General features: G+C 51.3%; 1 protein-coding gene across 2 annotated transcripts in view; it reads right to left on the bottom strand.

Moving 5' to 3' along the window:
* Positions 1 to 22637, bottom strand: part of ADAMTS14 (ADAM metallopeptidase with thrombospondin type 1 motif 14) — an 86743-nt gene that overhangs the window by 32652 nt on the left and 31454 nt on the right. For both annotated transcript variants that reach the window (XM_030798071.1, XM_003271202.2), the window contains exons 4-5: positions 20326 to 20516; positions 151 to 234 (exon numbers count right to left, since the gene is read on the bottom strand). In XM_030798071.1, coding sequence (XP_030653931.1) covers positions 151 to 234; positions 20326 to 20516 — 275 coding nt within the window. The remainder of the gene's footprint in view (positions 1 to 150; positions 235 to 20325; positions 20517 to 22637) is intronic.

Here is a 22637-nt window from a genome sequence, read left to right as displayed (position 1 = left end):
TGAAGCCACAATTCTAATAGCCTCAAGTTCTGATTCTGGAGACAAAGCTTCCTGGGTGCTTGTCCCTCCAGCCCACACCATTGCTGGTCCAACACTCTGGCCCCACAACCCTTCTCCTCGCAAACCCTGCCTGCTGACAAGGTGGTTTACCTGTCGGTAGCCAACCATGATCAAGCGGACGAGGGCAATATTTATATGAACCCCCAGGGACTCATCGTGGTAAATCTCATCTACCTGCAAGAAGAAAATACAGTTTAAGGGAAGGAAACATTCATCACAGGCCTATTGCATGCCAGGTACTGGGGTAGGTACCTAACATATGGTATCCCTGCTGTGACCTTATCAGGCAAGATACTTATCCTACTTCACAGATAAAGAAACTGAGGCTGAGGGGGCAAAATGACCCGCCCAAGGACATGCTGCTAACAAGCTGCAGAACTGGGATTCACATCCTAGACCATGTAATCCCAACCATGAGCTCTTTCCACAAAGCCACCGTGTAGAGGGCCTGGTCTCAAACTCAGCAACTCTGACCAAGACTCATCTTTCCACGTCTGGAGAGCCTCTTCCAGACAGGTCACCTGGCTCAGGGAACCAAAGGCCACTCGCCCTAACATCCCTGTGTACCTTTCCAGTTGCCACTGGCATAATGTCTGCCCTACAGTACCCGGGCCCTGGGGAGGCAGCAGTGGGCACTCCTCCAGGAGACATACCCCAGGACCTTGGAGCAGCAGCAGCACCTGGGAGCTTGTGAGAAATGCAGAGTCTTGGGCCCCATCCCAGGCCTCCTGAATAAGGATCTGCAATTGAACAAGATCCCCAGCTGACTGGCAGGCATGGGCAAGTGTGAGGAGCAGTGCTCTAGATAATTCCTTTCTCTCACAGGCCCGGGACTGTGGGGCAGTGTCCTGCACAGCTCATCAAAGAATCCAGCCCTTTGCACTCCTCTGCCAGGAAGCTCCTGAACAGTGCTCATGAGGCGGATACTCGGCCTCTGCTTGTCCACCCCCAAAGACAGGGAGCTCACCTTCTCCCAGGGACACCCACTTCCTGAGTGGTCCCATTGGATACTTCAGCTTTTTTGTTTTAAATAACCTTGTTTATGAATACAAAACACCTCACTAGAAATAAAAATTGAAAACTACAAAAAAAGAAGAAAATGAAATCACCGACACTACTATTAGCCAGACTTATAATAACCACAGTTAACCTGTGTCCTGCCATGTGTGTACACACATGCATCTTATTTTACAAAATTGGAATCATACTGAATATACTGTTTCTATGTTGCTTGTTTCATAGAACATTATTCAATACATTTAAAAGCCTAATCTTGACCGGGCATAGGCATGGTGGCTCATGCCTGTAATCCTAGTGCTTTGGGAGGCCAAGGTAGGAGGATCACTTGAGGCCAAGGTTTTAAAACCAGCCTGGGCAACATAGTGAGACCCTGTCTCTACAAAGAAATGCCACTGCCGCCATCACGGATGTGATGCCAGCAGTGTGGTCAGGGATGTGATGTCACCAGTGTGGTCAGGGATGTGATGCTGGCAGTGTGGTCAGGGATGTGATGCCACCGGCATGGTCTGGGATGTGGTGCCACCAGCGCAGTCAGGGATGTGATGCCAGCAGTGTGGTCAGGGATGTGATGCCGGCAGTGTGGTCAGGGATGTGATGCCAGCAGTGTGGTCAGGGATGTGATGCCAGCGGTGTGGTCAGGGATGCGATGCTACCGGCATGGTCAGGGATGCGATGCCACCAGCACAGTCAGGGATGTGATGCCACCAGCGCGGTCAGGGATGCAATGCCACCGGCATGGTCAGGGATGTGATGCCACCGGTGTGGTTAGGGATGTGATGCCACCGGTGCTGTTAGGGATGTGATGCCAGCAGAAGTGGAACCCAGCCTCTGCCTCCTGCCCACATGGCTTCCTAGGAGCTGGGCTGGAGCTCCCTGCATAGTCTTGCTCTCACTACTTCCATCTCCCCATGCCCTTCAGCCATCAATTCTTTTCCAATCAAAAGCAAAGTGATCAACCTACAACCCACAAAGCAACCGTTGTCCACCACATGGAGAAGAGGAATAGCACTTCCAACCACACAGGCGTAACAGTCCCATGGCAAGGGGTGAGCCAGGAGAGGAACAGGAGATGTATGCTTTGCAAGCATACCCCTTCTGGGCCAGCCAAGGAGGGAGCCAGGCTGTAAGCACAAAACTGTGGGCAGCAGAAGCCACGTGCATCACCGAGCCCCAGTCCCAAGCCACTTTCCGCAGTGCCCAGAACTGGCAGCTGCCCCAGTTCATGAATGGGCAGACTTCAGAGCAGCCAGCGTCAGGCTTCCGACATGGGCCTTCCTGGCACCCATATCTGGATCCAATTGAGTAGCAAGACCAAAGACCAGCACCCGCTGTGGGAAAGCAGCTCCCCGCCAACACCCCACCACAAGGAACGATGCCAACGCCCGCCTCAAGAAATGACGATAGTCCAATGAGCAGCAGGGCTTCCTTCCCAACATCTTCCCCTCCCCAGTGGGATTAAAGTGCTCCAATGCATAGAGACAATGTCCTCCTCAATCCACACTCTCTAGACTTATCCTAGGAGGGATTTCAGGGTGGAATGGGGGGCACCCAATCAGTCACACACACACATAGGCTCCCTGGTAAAATTCTAAACTAAGGAGTCTTTGCCGATCATGGATCTAAACTAAGGAGTCTTTGCTGATCTAAACTAAGGAGTCTTTGCTGAGATTATCATGGATCTGCACTGGGGTGACCCTTAAGTAACCCTTACTTCCCAGCCCCTCCAACACTGGATCATGGCCTTCCTTCTGTACTGGGGTGGGTCAGTGTTGCAGACCTCCCTGAGTGCACTATAAGCAGACTACGGACAGGATCACAGGCAATGCACGCTCTGCATAGCCACATCTGTGCCTCACACATTCTCATGTAAACCCATCGGTTATCCCAGGGGCAGGAGAAGAAAGGAGTCACTGGGACATTCAGCGGGGGCATCTGCTGGGCCTCTGGGCATCTGGAAATGCCCAGGGCTGCTGCCTTCCTCCACATGTTTCTCTTGTAAGGCAGACCATGTGAATTGCTGCCAGAATCCTGCCATATTACTCATTTCTGTACCTCACTCAACAGGCCAAACCTGCTCATCAAAGCCTCCAGTGACCCTTGCTCCAACCGCTGCCATCTCCAGCTCAGGACATTGGGAGGTCCTTACAGTGGGACTGGGCAGGGGGGCTGCTGCCTCTCTGAGCAGGAGATAGAATCACAACTTATCTGTCCGACACTGGCAGGAGGTGGGGTGAGGCCCCCTGATGCCACTTCCCACTCCCTGGTAACTGGCCTAGATGCAAATGCTATGTAAACAGAAAGGGACAGCCCATCTGGAGATACCACTAAGAAGCAACCTGAGACCGAGGGCTTCAAGTGCCTGGTGTCCTGCGGTCTGCAGCACAGGCCCCCACCCTCACCCGCTGGCTCCAGGATCTGGAGCAAAGGGAAAGAGTGTCTGGGCAGAAGGGCTCAGGGAAGTCTCAGTGGAGGAGCTGGAACGACCCCTGGACCAAGAAGGTTGTGGACCCTTAAAAGGAGAGGGGCAGAGGCTTGCAGCAGGGGAGAGGAAGGCAAGAGCCACGTGGAGCCACCAAGAGAACCCCAGGGTCATTGGCAACCAAGGTAACTAAAGTCAACTGCTTTGGTCTGAATGTTGGTGTTGCCCCAAAATTCATATGTGGAAATCCAACTCCCAAGGGAATGGTATTAGGAGATAGAGCATTAGGGGGTAATTAAGTCATAAAGGCAGAGCCCTCCTGAATGGGATTAGTGTCCTTATAAAAGAAGCCCCTGAAAGACCCCCTCACTCCTTCTACCATGCGAGGACACAGTGGAGAAGGCACCATCTATGAACCAGAAAGTGGGTGGGCTCTCACCAGTCACCAAATCTGCTGGTGCCCTGATCTTGGACTTCCCAGCCTCCAGAACTGTGAGAAATAAATTTCTGTTGTTTCTGTGCTACTCGCTTAGTATATTTTGTTACAGCAGCCCAAACAGGCTAAGCCATCCCCCTCCATCTGACAGGGAATTTCTTCCCAGCCAGTGCTCATATGCACCCAGTAGTGGGTAGCTTTTCATCATTGGAAAGTTCCCTGGGGCATGAGCCCCATTCAGCCTTCCCATCCATGTCCTCTGCTGGCCTTAAGTCTCCTGCTGGAAGTTTTACTGAGCATGTCTGCTCCCTTCCTGGGGACAGACAGTGACCGCAGTCTCTTATGGACTTCCCTGTAAGCACACCTCCGTCAAAGGGAATAGAGATCACTCACCAAACAGAAAATACTGAATTAGCACCATCTAAGCACCGAGATAAAGAAACCATCAACCTAGAATCCTGAACTTACAAAACCATCTTTTAAGGACCATGATGAAATGAAGACATTATTAGATAAACAAAAAGTATTACACAGACCCCACTAAAGGAATGGCAGAGAAGATGGAAAATGATCCCAAAAAGGAAGCCTAAAGCACAAGGAGAAGTGAAGAGTTTTGAGGCTGTGATAGAAAAGGAGCTCAGCAATGAGAAACAGTTGGGTCTTTTCTTATACTAAATAAGGATGATAAAAATAAACTGCTTTTATTTTATTCCCTTTCTCCCCCATTAAAAAAAGGCGGAGTTAGCCCTTCCATTCCAAGTCCCCTGTTCCAGTCCTCTGGGGCCCTGGTACGCTCATCTGCACACATCCGTGCCATCCCCAGCCCTTGAGTAGGGACCTCAGCGTCTTTGATTTGGCTCAAGCTGCCTAAGACTTTGCACAGGCCAAGAAGGTGGCTGGACAGGGCTGCCATGTCTGGTAGAACTGCAGAGGCCGTGTGACACATGGCACCACGGCCAGGACCCCAGCTGCTCCGGAACACACACAGGCGGCTCGCTGACAGGCTCCAGCCTGGCTGTGCACCCAGGGCCTGGCCCTGTCTGCCTTGGCCCTCCATGGCTGCCTCCCAAATGCCAGAGGTGAGGCCAGGGAGCTAGCTCAGGGGAGATCATGGATCGCTTCCCATGGTTGGGCACGAGGCAGGATGGCTACAAGGCACACCCACAGGGCAGAACAGAGCAGTGTGTCCAGCCTCCCTGCTTCTCACCTCTGAGCCAAGTTCAAAGTCACCCCTGCACCAAGTTCAAAGTCACCTCTGCCAGGACCCCTACATTAGGATTCAGCACCACATATTGACCTGAGATAACCACTGGGTATGTACCAGAAAAACAAGCAAAGGTCAGGACTCTCTCCAGCCAAGGGGAGAAAAAGCAGCACAAGAGAAGATGGTAGAGGGTACTGGGATCGGAGGGAGGCACTGCTACTCCCCAAGCACCTACTGTGTGCCAGGCACTGTGCCAAGGGCTTGGCATACAGCCTCATAACCTTATGGGGAGAGGAATTATTTCCGTCTCGTAGGCAAGACATCCAAGGTTCAGAGAGGGTAAGTAACTTGCCCAAGGTCACGCAGCTAGAAGTGAGAAGGCCAGGAGTTGAACTCGGATCTCTGTGACTCTCAGGCCCCCTTCCTTAGCCAGTACACTCAGCTGCTGTCCAGAACCAGTTTCTGTGGCAGGGTAGCTGGGGTGGGCTTTTTCTGGCCCAGGAGAGAGAATGAGGAGAGTTTACAATTCAAGAAGGTTGTAAAAGGTCCACCCACCGCTTGGTAGCCAGGCTCAGGCAGGTCTTAAACAGGGAGAGGTGGAGGCCAGTGCTGAAAAAGCAAGACCCTGGGGGTATTAAGCCCACCCGCGCTCAAACAGAAGCGGAACACTCATCGCCACTAATGGCTGGCACAGCCCACAAGCGCCTCCTCGCATCACTTCACTGAATCCTCACGGCGAATGGCCTGGAATTCCTATTATTCTAAAAATAAACTTTATTTTAAAATAACTTTAGATTCAGCTAAAAGTTGCAAGGATAGTACAGAAACTCCCCATAGCCAGTTTATTCCAAATGTTAACATTGTCCATTACTATGGTATGGTTGTCACAGTTAATGAACCAATACTGACATACTGTTATTAACTAAAGTCTACATTTTATTCAGATTTCTCTAATTTCCCCTAAATGTCCTGGTCCCATCCAGGGTGCCACATTCCATTTAAACTTCCTGTCTCCTTAGCCCCTCTGCTCTGTTTCTTCTCTGTGACAGGTTCTCCCGCCTTCTGGTTTTTGATGACTTTAAGCCTTGAGGAGCACTGAGCAGGTATTTTGTGTCCTTCAATTAGGGAATGTCTGATGGTTTTCTCATGGTTAGATGGGGGCTATAGGGGAGGAAGCCTGCAGGGGTAAGGTGCATCCTCATCAGACCATGTCAAGGGTGCATGATACCAGCATGACTCATCACTGTTGCTGTTGGCCTTCATCACCCAGCTGAGGGAGTGTTTGTCAGGTTTCTTCACTGAAAGTTACCCTCTGCTCTCTGATTTCCATCCTGAATTCTTGAGAAGAAAGTCACTATGTGCGGCCACATCTAGGGAGTGGGGAGTTAAAATCTACCTCCTTGAAGACGGAGTCTCTATGTGAATAAACTGGAATTACTCTGCATGGGAGATTTGTCCCTTCTTCATTTATTTATTCTATCATTTATGTTATCAATATGGACTTTTATCTATTTTACACCTTGGGCTATAATTCTCTGTGATTTGTTTTGTTGCTCAAATTGTCCCAGCTTTGGTGGTTGAGAGCTCTTTGAGTTGGCTCCTGTGTCCCGTAAACACACCCCCATGGTTTGGGGATTTGGGGTATGTTTTTTAACACTTTGTTACTTTCTGGCTCTAGGAGATGCTCCAGGGTCATCTTGCATATTCCCTGCCCTAGTCCCAGAGTCAGCCATTTTTCCAAGGACCTCCAAGGAGAATGGTATGCTATCCCTGTTTTCAGGGATACAGGCAGGCCCAAAGGTATACAGAAGCTTGCCTGAGGACAGCAGTCATGGTCAGAGGACAAGCCCAGGCCTTGGAAAACCTGATCTGCTCATGCACCTTCCCTGATCACTTACTGCCTCTGAACCTGGACAGATGTGGGCAACATTGCTTGAAGACAGAGGAATGGCCACAATGACCCCTCCTGTCCTTTCTCAGTCCTAGGGAGACAACAGCAACGTGGAGTCTCAGGCCCTGGACCAGCCCCTTGGCGCGCAACCCTGGCCCTTCTCACAAGGCACAAGGTGACTCTGCAGACCACGTGCTCCAGCCCCCAGCGCCCCTGAGACACATGCTGCATCCTATTGAGTCCAACAGGCTCCTCTTTTCCATGTTTACAATCACTGTTGGCCAGGGGGCAGCCCAGGTGTGACTGTCACTGCCAGTGCAAGCAAGAGCCTCTGTCATTCCTCATGGCTTCACAACCACAGCCCTCGTCATTTCAGGTAACAAACTATCAGAGGCAGGAATGTGAATCCTGGGTGTTGTCTGAAAACCTCCCATTGACACCTTCCAGTAAAATCAATATGGCTCCAGCATCAAATCCACAGGATGCTGTCCGTAGCTTGTACGAAAACCCAAGGATGCCGGTGGAGCCCTCAGGTGGCACCACCCCTGCTCTCGATGGCAGGCAGGACAATGCTGCATGGAAACGTCACACACTGAGGACTATGCTGACTATGCCAAAACGTGACCTTCAGACTCACACTGGTCTGAATGTGAAGAAGTTAGGGGAACTTCTCACCTGTTCATGTTGCCTTATCTGTGTGTGTACAAGAGTAACATATGATAGGCCAGGCACAGTGGCTCATGCCTGTAATCCCAGCACTTTGGGAGGCTGAGGCGGGTGGATCACGAGGTCAGGAAATCGAGACCACCCTGGCTAACACGGTGAAACCCCGTCTCTACTAAAAATACAGAAAAAATTAGCCAGGCGTGGTGGCGGGTACCTGTAGTTCCAGCTACTCGGGAGGCTGAGGCAGGAGAATGGCATGAACCTGGGAGGCGGAGCTTGCAGTGAGCTGAGATCGTGCCACTGCACTCCAGCCTAGGCAATTGAGCAAGACTTCGTCTCAAAAAAAAAAGAAAAGAGAAAAAAAAAGAGTAACATATGTTAAAGACCTAAGTCTAACTGAGGTTAAAAGCTGTCTTCTAGCTGGGTGTGGTGGCTCATGCCTGTAATCCCAGCACTTTGGGAGGCCGAGGCAGGAGGATCACAATGTCAGGAGTTGGAGACCAGCCTTACCAACATGGTGAAACCCCGTCTCTACTAAAAATAGGAAAATTAGCCGGCCATGGTGACATGCACCTGTAATACCAGCTCCTCAGGAGGCTGAGGCAGGAGAATCACTTAAACCCGGGAGGCGGAGATTGTGGTGAGCTGAGATCACACCACTGCACTCCAGCCTGGGTGACAGAGCGAGAGTCCATCTCAAAAAAAAAAGAAAAAAGAGAAAAAGCTCTCTTCTAATAAGTCTACAGTAAAAATGCGGTATGATGAACAGAGTTTCATTGGTAACACTTTTTCATTCTTAAGGACATAAAATAATGGGGTATCTGACCATCAGTGTGGTCTTAGATTTGATGAAATATGGTACACATGTGAACTTGTCTGTGTGCACACATCTAATTTGGTATGGTACACATGGGTGCATGTATCTACACAAACACACCTGTGTTACACATTTGGGTGATTAAACATGCACCGGTATATGCATGTGTATTGGTACCCGTATTATATGTGTACATGCATATGCATGTGTGTGGGTACCTGTGTTGTATGTGTGTACACATGTGCATGTATGTGGATGTTTAACAGCAATATACTACTACCTGTGGCCTGAGCTCTCTGCCTTCCCCAGCCCTCTGGGGCTGACCCTCGCAGTAGCCAGAGCTGGGTCTGGTTTACCCTGGGTTGGGACACTAAGACCTCACCAAGATGCCATGCTCAGGTGTGTACACGCACAAACAAATTCACATGTGTACCATACTTCATCAAATCTAAGACTCCATGATGGTCAGATACCCCATGATTTTATGCCACATAACACATTGGTAGGCCCTGCCTCTGAGGTCACTACTAGTGAGGTCTTTAATGAGGTCTTGGAGGATAAGGCCGCTCTCAGGGGAGTGGAAGGAGAGTGCTGAGTCTCCTGACTTCTTTCTCAGTTGCTGCAGGCTCAGCTGCTACATCTCCCCTCTCTGCCAAGCTCATGATCATGCCCTATATTTTAAAGGGCTGGTGTGGGTTCCAAGTGAGCATTTTTAGCTGCCTTTTAATCGGCACACCTCTTAAAGGGGTGGCTGTCTCTGGAGCTCCCTGGAGCCTGCAGGCTGGTTTGGGTGGTGCTCCGGGGATCCGGCTGCTCAGCCCACCTCATGCCCAGGCTGTGTGTGCAGAGTGGCTCCAGGGTGCACAAGGATGGACCCACCCAGCCCAACAGAGTCCCTTTCACAAGCCCACAGTGCTCAGCATTTATCCCCCACAACCTATTTGTGAAACGCAGCAGCCTCGATGTCCCAGGCTGGCAGCCTGTGTGTAAACAGAGGCAGTGTGGAGGCCTGTGAATGTCGAGCTCTGCCACTTCTCACCACTGCATGGTCTTACCTCTTGGAGCTCGACCCTGCTCATCTGTGGCTGTGGAGGAGACATAGCTTGAAGAGGCAGGACAGCGGAGGGGAAAACAGACATCAAGGCTTTGAAACCAGGCCTGGCCCATAGCATGTGCTTGATCAATGGCATCTGTTAGTTTAAAACTTATTTCAGCCAGGCACAATGGCTCATGCCTATAATACCAGCACTTTGGGAGGCTGAGGCAGGAGGATTGTTTGAGCTCAGGAATTCAAGACCAGTCTGAACAACATAGTGAGACCTTGTCTACTTTTTTAAAAAAAAATTAAAAATTAGCTGGGCACAGTCAGCCATGCCTGTAGTGCCAGCTACTTGGGAGGCTGAGACAGGTGGATCACTTGAGCCCAGGAGGTCGAGGCTACAGTGAGACATGATCACACCACTGCACTCCAGCCTGGGTGACAAAGCAAGACCCTACCTCTAAAAAGTGTGTGTGTGTGTGCGTGTGTGTGTGTATTTGCAGAGTGAGATGCTGTCCACGAAAGCAAAAGTGTTGTGTGAACCATAAAACTCTCTTCGCAGGAGGGTGCTCACTATCACATATGTCTCGCACCAAGATTCCCAGCACTCTCCTTCTGTGATGCACATCATTCTCTGCCCAGTGGATTTGCTTTGAAAATTCCTGTGTGTGGCAATCGGAACTAATACCATAGGTCAGGGGGTCTCGATGGACAATTTGACGTGGATGGTCTCAGTTGGGGGAGCTGTTCTGTGCATTTTAAGATGTTTAGTGGAATCCCTGGCCTCTACCAACTAGATGCTGGTAGCACCCCATCCCCTCTAGTTGTGATAACCAAAAATATCTCCAGACATTACCAAATGTCCGTGGTTAAGAACTACTGCTTGGGTGGGCGCCATGGCTCACACCTGTAATCCCAGCCCTCTGGGGGGCCAAGGCAGGAGGATTGCTTGAGGCCAGGAGTTCAAGACCAGCTTGGGTAATATAATAAGACCCTGTCTCTACTAAAAATTTTTAAAAAAAAAAAAAAAGAAGAAAATTAGCCAAGCATGGTGGCACTCACCTGTGGTGCTTAGGAGACTGAGTCAGGAGGATCCTTTGAGCCCAGGAGGCTGAGGCTGCAGTGAGCCATGATTGCACCACTGTGCTCTTGCCTGGGTGACAAAGCAAGACCCTGTCTTTAAAAGAAAAAAAAAAAAAAAAAAAGGCTGGGCACCTTGGCTCACACCTGTAATCCCAGCACTTTGGGAGGCTGAGGCGGGCAGGTCGCTTGAGGTCAGGTGTTCGAGACCAGCCTGGCCAACATAGCGAATCCCCATCACTACTAAAAATACAAAAATTACTTGGGTGTGGTGGCACGCCTGTAATCCCAGCTACTCAGGAGGCGGAGGCAGGAGAATCACTTGAACCCGAGAGACGAAGGTTGCAGTGAGCCGAGATCACACCACTGCACTCCAGCCTGGGCAACAGTGAAACTCCGTCTCAAAAAAAATAATAATAACTTTTAAATAAAATAAATATAAAAAATAAACTTTAAAAAGAACTACTGCTTTACAGCGAATGAGTTTTTTTACTTTTAGCAAAAGCAGTTTTGGGGAAGAGACATAAAAGAAGAGAAAAAGACCAAAAAGAGAGGGAAGAAGAGGATTGTCTGCTTCGTGTCAAGGAGGATGAGCTCCTTAGAGTTTCATCTACCCAAAAGGAGAATGTCTGGCAAAGCCACACTCTCCATCAGCAGGAAAGCAGTTTTTGTGGTGTTCCAAACCAGGCTTTATGATGCATGTGTAATGGGTGTCAAGGGCAAACAAAATGCCACCCTCCCAGGCTGAGGCCACCAAGGCCCTGATCTGACAGCCAACTGCGCCAAAACCTCCCAGGTCTAAAACAGGTGCCAAGCTCTTCTATACAGGCCATCGGAGAAGGCCTCAGGCTCAGAAAGGGGCTCTGAGGCAGGTCAGAGCTGGTAGGACCCTACAATTGGCAGAGGTGCTAGCCAGTGTTGTCCCGGCAACCACCCCAACATCTATGTATTGTCAGCCAGGTGGGGCAGGGTGGGGAGTGGAGGTGGACCAGGCACCTATCATCCAGACAGGTTGGCTGCCAAGAGGGTTTCTAGAGGAAACAGAGACTGGAAGCTTCTGGCTGCAACCTGGCTGGGAGGAAATGATGAAAGGGCCTCTCTGTCTCTCTTTTCACCCTCCCTGTGCTCCAGCTCCAGGCCCTAGGAGGTTCCCCAATCTTCCCATGTCCAAAGGGGTCCTTGCCCCAGAGAACTGGTCCATCACCCTTGGGCCAGGAAAGGGCCCTGGGAACCTGCGGATCCACCTTGGATGCCACCATGGGGAGCTGTTCTCACGCCTCTTCTTTATGCCACAGTCCATGCTGCTGCCTGGCCAGCTATCCCGCCACACCTAGATGCTAGGGAGGTCTCTGCAGGCTTCTGTCACCTGTTGCCACACACTTGGGTCTCCTTCCTCAACCCCACCCCCACGACCTTGCTGTGCTGTCTGCCGCCCTGGCCCACATGTCCTCCTCTCTCCAAATTGCCCTCTCCCCCAAGGCAGGCTCAGCAATAAGCTCCTGCAGACAGCCCTCCTCTCTCCACAACCCCACAGGGACAGCACCCCCTCTAAGCTCCTTGGTACTGGTACCATTCTCAATGGTTCCCTGATTATTCCACAGGACTAAGGCTTGTTTTTGCAGCCAGACCAAAACTTCTAGGGCGGGAGTCTGTCTGTGATACAAGGCACACAACACGTGCTCACTAAATGCTGAAAACAACTACCCCTTTATGCTTCAAAGTGCTCAAATGGTTCTCTAGTCCTGAGATTTGAAGAAGTCTTAAGGAAGATGACCCAGTATAGATGCGCCAACAGGCACAGAGAAAGACAGCAGCATGTGCGAAAAGGCTGAGCGGGGAGCCCAGTCGCATCATCTGAAGCTGCAGGAATATCCATGGCACCTCCCCAGGTCAATGCAAAAGACATACAGGAGGCAGGGCCACCCGGACTGTCCCTCCAGCTGCCCCTGACAGCAGTGCCCAGGGCCTCGTCAGATAACTTTGGGTGCTTCACTAATGGCTTCTGCCTCCTCCTCCCTGGGTTGAGAGCACAATGGGACCATCCATCCCAGGAACCAGATCTCCTCCCCCTGGTCCCGCCAGCCCAGACCTGGCCCCGGAAATCAGGATCAGAAATGGTCACAGCAGACAGGTGTTCCAAGGGGAATGAAAAGGCAAGCTGTTATTACTGGCCCCATGAAAATCCCCTAAGGCAATTCGAGTGTCAAGCATCCCAGCCGAATAAAAGCTTCCACACAATGGACAGGATGAGCTGCTGGTCCCCAGGGAGGCAGACTGTCGGTCCCCATCTGCTCTCCTTCCCTTGCTGGGAAGTTCGGCTGTCCGTCCTCTGCACTTGTTCAGGGGAAGCCTGAACCCCACACCTCCCACATACCCGCGATGGCAGCAGCAGGTTTGCAAGGTCACGGCTCCTTTAAGCCGCAGTCCATCTCAATGCTGTAAGCCTCTCTCCCCAAGAGGAACTGGGCTTCCCTCAGGGGAAGCTCTGCCTCAACTGTGCCCCTCACCCATCCCAGGCCCTTTCTGTTCCCACATTCACAGGGCAACCCAGCAGTGAGCAGAAGACCCAGCCTCTAACAGCCTTCCAGAACCTCTGGGAAGATCATTACTCTCCTCTCTCCTCACCCACTTTTTGGCAGATTGTGGGGAGAAGGAAGGTAGGACCAAGACTATCCAAACAGCAGTCACCAAGGCAGGCCCTCGTGGCCCAGTCTTCAGTGGAAGCTGACAATGTTCCCGGGCCACAGCTTTGAGTCATGCATGAGTCAGAGGTCAAGGGTCAAAAGTCAGAATGTGTTAATTTGGCCAAGAAGGTTAGAATGGGTCACTGAGCCTGCCTTCCTCCAATAGTAAAGTCCTAGGGACGTCAGGGGAATGCCAGGGAAGAAGGATAGGTGGGCAGCTGGCCTCCACATCATGAACGTCAAGGGCTCAGAGAGAACTTCCCACCCACTCCTGTCACCATCCATGTGGTCTCTTATAACTCCAGATTGGAGGGCTTCCTACCGCTTCTGAATGCATCACGTTTCAGGCCAGGCCAGCCCTGGAATGCCAAGTTTCAAAAGTACACTTTGCCCGATGGAAAGAAACGTCTCACTTATAGCCCATCAAAAGACCTCTTCCGGTTTCCAAGGGGAGCTCCCAAATTCTGCTTGGGGAACAAGCTCCCATCTGCTCTCCCCACTACCTTCCAAACTTCGCTGCCTTCAGCTCTCCACCTCAGCAGTGGGTTTCATTGTTTTTCCCATAGCCCCAAAGAGTATCCCCTCCACCCTCACTCCCATCATTTGAGCTGACCCTCTTAGAACCCTTACCAGGGGCTCAGACCAGGCCACCCAGTGGGCCTGGGAGGGGCCTCGCTGAGGGCACACAGTGCCCAGAAGCCACACATATGGAGCCCCTTGCCAAGCAGAGACTGTAGGAGCTGGCACAGCTCATGGCCCCTCCAGGACATACATGCATACAAGTACTCCCTCTCCTGGGGTCCTGTTCCCAGCCTGTGTGAGGGCCCATTTGGAACCCCAGCGTTAGGATACAGATCAGTGTAAGCTGAAGACATCTGAAAGCCAACAGATGCAGAAAGAAGCCTTCTCGTCTTCCCTTAAAAGCAGCAGCATCTGGGAAAAGAGGTTGTCGGAAATCCCCTCAAGGGAATTTCATGGTCATAAAGACAGAAATACCACTTGGCCCTGCTTAAGTAAACATTACCACAAACTTCATCTCTTGTTTGTTCTCCTAAAAACCCACTTGTCTTTCCTAAAGAAACCTTTCTCCCTTCTCCCTTTCTCTCCCTATTAAGCTAAGAATATAAGCCCCCAGGTTTTGTTTCTTTCTTTTTTTTTTTTTTTTTTTTTTTTGAGACTGCAGTCTCCCTCTGTGGCCCAGGCTGGAGTGCAATGGCCCGATCTTGGCTCACTGCAACCTCCGCCTCCCAGGTTCAAGCAATTCTCCTGTCTCAGCCTCCCGAGCAGCTGGAACTACAGGCACACCACCACAACCAGCTAATTTTTGTATTTTTAGTAAAGATGGGGTTTCACCATATTGGTCAGGCTGGTCTCAAACTCCTGGCCTTAGGTGATCCACCCGCCTTAGCCTCCCAAAGTGCTGGGATTACATGCGTGAGCCACTGCACCTGGCCAAGCCCCCAATTTGCACCACCCCTTTGAGGTACTCATCATGGAGCACCCCTATATACAAGGAACTGGCAAATCAACTCTTTTCTCCTGCCAGTCTGTCTCTTTCAGTTTAACTCACAAGCCCTCCGGTACTGAACATAAGAGTGTAGAGAAAAGTTTTTCTGCCATAACAGCTGGGTCACCAGCCACGGACAGCACCAGCTAGCATCAGGCCTGGGGAAGAGGGTGAGCTCTGGAGTGGACACAGCGGTGCTCAGATCCCAGCCCCACGGCCTACCAGAGGGGAGACTAGCAAGTTACAGCCTGTCTCTGCACGCCAGTTTCTATGTAAGGACATTGAGGCTACTCAGACCTCTCGTAGGGTTATGAGGAGACTTAAGTAAATGAGGTAGAGTCTACAAAGAGTCTGGCTCTCAGTAGTTGCTCAAAAACAATACTAATGATTTCTACAATTATATTCTTTTTTTTTTAATTCTAGAGACAGGGTCTTACTCTGTTGGCCAGGGTGGAGTGCAGTGACACAATCATAGCTCACTGCAGCCTTGAACTCCTGGGCTCCAGCGATCCTCCCACCTCAACCTCCTGAGTAGCTGGAACTACAGGTGTGCACCACCTTGCTTGGCTAATTTTTTAAATTTTTTTGTAGAAATGGGGACTTGCTATGCCCAAGCTGGTCTTGAACTCCTGGCCTCAAGCAATCCTCCTGTCTTGGACTCCCAAAGTGCTAGGATTATAGTTGTGAGTCACGGCACCCAGCTTGCAATTATATCTTGTGCAGTGGTCTGCAGACACACAGCAGTATAAGCTCAGAGGGCAGGGACTGTGTTTTCTCTTCCTTTTGTGTCCCCCACTGTGGAAGCCATTCTTCCTGTCCACAGGCTTTGCTGCTTGCTTTCTGGGCACAGGTCCTGCTCCAACTCACCCCCATACACAGCGGCAAGCTGTGACCCAGCAGACCCAAACCAACCTTCTAGTCACAGCAATTAGTACAGGGATAGCCACATGTCCCACCCTAGCCAGTCTTCCCTAGGAGGGCAAGAAAGAGCCCTTTGGCATTTGGGTCCTAAGTGTGAGCCCCTGGGGTGTTCCCGTTTCCCATCATAGGAGAAAGCCCATCTGTTGCTGGGTTCCACTGACAAGCACAGGCCAGCAGAGTAGGAGACGGTGCCCTAATGGGCCTGAAGCCCTCATCCTGTGGTCCCTGGGGCTCCTGCCCCACTGACTCTGTGGGCACGTCAGGAGCTCCCTGCCAATACTACCCTCTTTGGTTTCAGCTAGTGTGAGCTGGATGAATCCGTCACCTGCAACCACAAGAACCCTGACTCCCAGCCCACCCTACCTAATACCTCACCCCACGGAGGGCCCACAGAGGTAGCACAGCACCCAGCTCTAAACAAATGAATGGATGTCAGCCAAGGCTGGCAGTGAAGCCAGCTGGGGAGCAGGGCTCCAGCAAGCCTGATCCACCCTCCAGAACCTGCCAACACCTCAGTCCAACCAAGAGTTAAGAAGCCGAGCAACAGAATTCATGGGGGTCCCTCGGGGTATCTCTGAAAGAGTTTCTCTGAAAGATGAGAGAGAGAATGGAGCAGATCACCCAAGAAAGCTTTGTGGTCCCCCTCAGACAACTCACCCCCGCAACTGCCCCGGGCACTCTCACTCTCCTAACCCCAGCCAGAATCCTGGGAGTGAGGAGCAGGTGGCAGAACAGAGCTGCAGAAGAGACAGAATCCCACCACACTGCTGTTTAGGGCTGTAACCCAGTCCAATCCAGGGCTGTGGCCTGGGAGATGCTGCCGCTCCGCTAGTTCCAGGAATGGGGGCAGAGATTTTTAAGTAAGACAAGTCATCAGACTCCTCACGCCTGGTCAGGCCTCAAACCAGAGAATAAAAACTTGTACTTCAATAGAAGGCAGGCACTGCCACAGCGCGCCTTTCCCCCTTATCAGAATCAGATGCAGAGAAAGCACCCCTTACAGCAGAGAGCACCATGGGTCACTAAGAGCAATGCAAAATTCCTGTCTGCACGCAGGCAGGTTCCATCTTCTCTGGCAGAGGCTAAACAGCCTTCCCTCCCACCCTACACAACACCAATTTTGTCTCCTTTTGCACATTCATTGTAAAATTCCTAATCTATAATGTTTCTGTCCTTGGGTTCTCTTTTGAACGAGTTATAACATCTGCCTGGTTCCCTCATTAATGAGTAGAGTCAAATCTTTAACACATGTTCGTTTTTATTTCTCTATGAGAGTCATGAGTTTACCTTTTCCTGAAAATTATCTTTTAACAAAGTGAAGGATTCTGGGGCTGCAATAGGGCCTGGCTTACAGTCCTGGGGTCTTCAGCCTCAGCTTTGGGCTGTGGGACCCAGGCTCCTACCACTCCTGGGCATCCTGAGGTCTCCCCTGCCCCTTTCCCCTTTCCTGCCCTTCCTCTTGTCCCCCACCTGCTGGCTCCAGGGGACACACCTGGCTCTCAGCGTGGCCTCCCACTAATGGGATTGGTCCCCAGCTGTGGCCTCAGGCTGGGCCTGTGATCTGTGGAGTCTGGGTGGGTGGTCGAGTGTTCCAGGATGGTGGGTGTGTTCAAATTCACAGGCATCCTTTCCCTCCCCTCCCTCTCTCTTCCTCAAACAACTCCATGTGGTAGCCTTTGCCCTTTGTGTCCAAAACCACACGCTAAGCTCCTGGGATGGAAGAAGTGTCCACACACGGGGGCGGCCAGGGACAGACTTTCTAGCCTCCCACCCACTCCCTGGGCTCCTGTCATTGGAGCTGATCTCTGCTCCTGCTTTTTTATTGATGTTGACATTGCAGACAGAACTCTGCTGCTCTCTCCTGCTGCCATCTCAATGGGTGCCAGCCACCCGCTTCTCTGGTAGATACCATTCACCTCCACGTTTACCAATCACCTCTCAGGTCTCAGGCCCTGTGCTGTGTGTACTGTTGGGGTTCCTAAAAAGACAAAGCCCCTCCCCTCAGGGAACTCACCTTCCCAAACTAAGGTGAGGAACAACTTATACACGCAAAAACAAGCAATGTAACAATAATAATGACAGAAAACATTACTTGAGTACCCACTATGTGCCAGGCATGTGCTAGATACCCTGGATACTAAATCTTCACAAACCCAAGAGCAGACACTATCATGAAAGAGCAAAGGCTCTAAGGGGCTAAACAGTAGCAGAGACAAACTGGGGTGCCTGGCCAGCTCAGAACAATTTCTCCAGCGGCCATGGCTGTGTCTAACCGCTCTCCGGCCTTGGAGCACTGATGCTCCCCCTCCTCTCTAACCTATAGTGATCATCCCAAAGAGTGGCATGTGACCCAGGTTAGGCCAATCAGAGTCCTGCTTCGGGAGATTTTGCCTGGGAACCAGAGGGGAAACTCCTTTTGTCTCCAGCCATGGATGGGGATAGGAGTCAGTGTCATGTTGTCAGTGGCCAGAAAGTCTGGTAGAGAAGTCGGTCAGAGAGAATCAGGATATCACAGACGGAGAAGCGAACCTGAAAACTTCCTCTAGTTCCAATTACTCTTACAACTGGCTCCAACCTGTCCCTCTCCCAGTTTGACCCACGAACCAAGAAATTACCACCTTTGTCTTAATCTAGATTGAGTTGCGTTTTCATCATTTGCATCCTATGGATCCCTGAGCAACACAGGTCCCCTGCCCAAGGTCCCAGAGACATTAAGGGGCTGTCCCCCTAGTGACCACCTCGTCAAAGGTGTGCCAGATTATGGACCCAGGCAGTGCCCTACCAATGTTTCCAAGGAGACTGACATGATGTGGGGTTGACATTTCTCCCCATCAACTATCCCGTTCCCAGAAATGCATGACCAGTCACTTCACGAAGGTCACATTATTATCACCAACCACCACCCACTGACAGCGCATGCTCTGCACGGCCATGCTCTGTGCCATGCACTCGTTTCATCCTCCCCAAAACCTCTGGTGGTAAGTACTGTTAATGCTGCTTTCAAAGTGCAGAAGAGACACTCCAGAGGGTTCATAACTTGCCCCCAAAGTCACAAAGACAGGAAGGGGCCGAGTCAGACTGTGTGCTCTTGGCCAATTCACTAATATTCTTCTTAGTGCAGCAGCACGATCAGTTGCACATCCCTCACAGCCTCCCAGCACTGCCCATGTTAGACTGAGGATAAGGTGATTCTATCCCAGCCCTGTCATACTGCAGTCATCTTTCTGTCTGTATGATCATGCAGCTAGCCAACCTCTTTATCCTCTCCAGACAGGCCTAGGGGCAGATGGCCCTAACATCAAGGCAAGTGAGGGCCCATGCAGGGGCTGGAAGCGTTGGCCTTCAAAAGAGGCCTCACTCAAATTCTTTAGGACCCACCACATACATATCTTCTTTCTCAGCTCTGGTGTTCCAGATGAATGTTTATGATGAGCCATTAACCTGGTCACCTTGCAGAGGCTCAGAGGTGAAGGGCATCTGCCCTGTTGCCTCCTGTTGACATGGCATTTTCCCTTGTGCACCGCTGCCCACCTCCCCCCGGCCTGGACTGCACAGCATCCCATGCTGAGCTGGGGTCTCTCCCAGTGGGTCACCTGCCTCCGGTACTACACTTCATAGGGGAGGGCTGAGGGTCCGGCCCCCATCCCCAGCATCTGGCCCCTGCCTGCACTATTTCTACCTTGGGTCTCACTTCACCCAGACAGGTCCCCATCCTTTCCCAGAACCACACAGCCACAGGCACCCTGACAAAGGCCCTATGCTTTCACTCTCCTTTCCCTCCTGCTCTTCCTTTTCTCTGCCCCTTTAGCCCAGGGATGCTCACTCGGGGCCACCTGGGGCCTATAGTGTGTTTTGTTTGGCATCTACAGTGGGTTTCTCTTTTAACATTTAAAAACTGGAAATGTTCACTTAAATATCTGGATTAAAATTTTCCATAATAAAATTTTTTAAACACTTAAAAAAAAACTACATTTCTGATTTTTCTTGAAAAACTAGCTTTTCTGTGATGAGAGTCCTGCATCTCTGCAGGACAGCCACAGGCAGCAGCTGAGGGCACGGGCTCTCTGCTTCAATGCAGTCTTAGAATTTGCCCACATCCCTGATTTTCCTTGCCTGTCTGTGCACACCCAAGGCCCATGTCAAGGTCTCAGGACACACTTCACAGATTGAGAGCTCCTTGGCCAGTCTCCCCAGCCTGGGGTTGGGCATTTTTTCCAGATGATGAGTCCCTTCAACTCCAACACAAGCAAGGCTCCAGGCCACGCCTGACCCAGACTCTGAATGTGTGCAAGCCCAGAACCCACTGTCCACAGGCTCCAGCGCAGGAGGCCTGGTGGGTCACCTCAGCCCAGGTATGTACAGCTGGGATCAGGCCACAGCCTGGGATGCAAGTCAGGCCAATTCAAGCTCATTATACCGTCTAACCTGGCTGCCAAGGGTGTGCCTGCTGGGCTAAGGAGCAAGCAATGACTTCCCCAAGTCCACCTGAAAAATACCAGGCCCCAGAAACTTCCATTTGGATCAGCACTGGGGCCCACCCCACACCACTCCCCCCAAGTCCTAGGACACGTGGACACTCACGATATTCATGAGGGTGAGGACGTAGTTCTGCACATGCTCCTTGCCATGGAAGCGAACCACCGAGTCGTCCACCACCAGCAGCACCTCGATGCTGTAGCTGCCTGGCTTGGCGTGCCGCCGCTTCCGCTCTGTGTCACCCAGCTGGTCCCCCACCAGGCCCAGCAGGTTGGGAAGGTCTCCTAGGCCAAAGGCTGAAACCAAGACAGGAAGAGAGTGAGGTCCAACCCACAGGAGGGGCTGTCACTGTGACATTGCCCACCACCTACCTCTGGCCCCATCACTGGTGCCCCTTTCCCTGCCTCTGTAAGTAAAGTAGTATGAAGGATTGTTCCATACTAGGTCAACTTATGGGCAAGAGCCATTTTCCTGCCACGAGGGCACCACTAAGTCTTTGAAGCAATGAGTAGCAAAGAGGTGAGAACTGGCCCAGAGCAGAATGCCTGGGTTCCAGGAGCCACTCATCCTATCTCTCTGGGCGTCCCAGGCCCAGTCCCTCGCTTCTCTGGCCTCCATTGTCTCTCCCATAACATGAGGATGAACCACCCTTTATCTCTAACCCACAAGGTTGCTGTCAAAATCAAAGTTGGCAATATCTCCATAAAGGAGAAAAGTCATGGGGCTACTGTGGCCTCCACAGGGCATCTGAGGAACTCCGGGATACTCCTGTGAGCACTGAGCCTCTCAAATCCCACCCAAGAACTGTCAGTGACCCCAAATTTCACCATCGCTGCTTTGCCCTTTTGGCTAAAAGAAAAATAACATTTATTAACTTGTATTATATAATCCAAGAGTTACTAAACTTTTTCTGTAAAGGACCAGATAAATATTTTAGGCTCTGGGGGTCATTCATTCTCAGTCACAACCATTCGATTCTGCCACTGAAGCACAAAATCAGCCACAGATGAGACTGTGAGTGTGTCTGTGTTCCAACCCAACTTCCTTTACAAGACAGCTGCCAGGCTACATCTGGCCCTGGGCTTTACCTTTACTGACCTCTAATCTAATCTAATGCAACCCAATCTAGTCTAATCTTTACAACAACTCTATCAGATTGTTGTCCCCATTACACAGGTGAACACATTGAAGTTCAAAGATGTTAAGTAGCTTCTCATGTGGGTCTGTCTGAATCAAAAGCCCATGCTTTGAAACTTTACCATCTATGCCACCACGTAGAAGGGTAACACCTTGAGTGCTGTCAGTCATCTATGCTATAGCCTGAATGAAGATAGAGTATGCTCTGCTGGGGTGGTGGAGTGAGGGTGCATGGAGACATGACAGGGAAAGCTAAGAAGGCAGGAAAGGAGGCTGGAGTCTCTCAAGAAGGCTCCAGAGCCTTAACTCTTAATGACTTTCCCCCCATCTCACTCTGAAGTTTTGATATTCGTACGATTAATTTCTAAGAACCTTCATTTATCCACAGTTATTTGAGAACTCCCCCAGATAGGAGGCTGGGACTGAGGATGTAAAGAGGGCAACATGATAATCCCAGCATGTATCAGGGGTGTGGCAGCAGGAGGGGCCCCGTACTATTCAATGGATGGACGGTGGGTAGGTGATAAAGGCCAGGCCTCTGCCGTTGAGCCCACTGCCTAGCAGAGGGGACAAATAAGAAATTGGATTGTAACAACACAGGAATATCAAAGACTACAGCAGGACTGACCAGAGAAGACGCCCCACTGGAGATCCAGACCTGTTGGGGGAGGCTTCCTGAGGAGGGGACACTGAAGCTGGGGCTGAACAGAGGGCAGGAGATAACCCGCTTCAGCACAGGGGGCAGAGGGCCCTGCCCCTGCACAATCCATTGTGATTGTTTATGTTACACACGGGAGTGAGTGCGTGCAGACCCCGTCCACACGTGGGTGATGCACACGGATGCATCCATGGGAACCTCTGCAGAGACCCGAGCCACCTCTACACTGCTACCCACATGGGTGCTCAGGTGATGGGGATCTGAGGACAGGTAACAGGGAACACACAGGGCTTGGTGCTACCATTTGTTTTTGTCTCCTCTTTGCTGTGTGGTGCTATAGTGCAAAGGAACAAAGCCCTAGACTTAAGAGCTGGAAAAATGTGTGGCCACTGGCCTGGCAGGGAAAGCCCTCCGGGTGGACACACAGCCTGGTGAGCAGGGTTCGGGCAGGTTTTGCCCTCACTTACCCTTGAGGCTGGTGCCGCTCTGAGCTCACACTGCAGGCAGCTTCTGGTGGCCCTGGTGTCTGAGCCAATGGCAAGCGCAGCAGCCCATAGCCAAACTCCTGGGAGAGGGGAGGGCAGCCCCCGGCAGGGGAGGGGAAGGCGCAGGCTCTCTGCAT

The sequence above is a fragment of the Nomascus leucogenys genome, chromosome 18, assembly GCF_006542625.1.
Source record: "Nomascus leucogenys isolate Asia chromosome 18, Asia_NLE_v1, whole genome shotgun sequence".
Lineage (NCBI taxonomy): Eukaryota > Metazoa > Chordata > Mammalia > Primates > Hylobatidae > Nomascus > Nomascus leucogenys.
The sequence above is the reverse complement of the archived record's forward strand: the minus strand, read 5'-3'. Positions and strand labels throughout refer to the sequence as shown.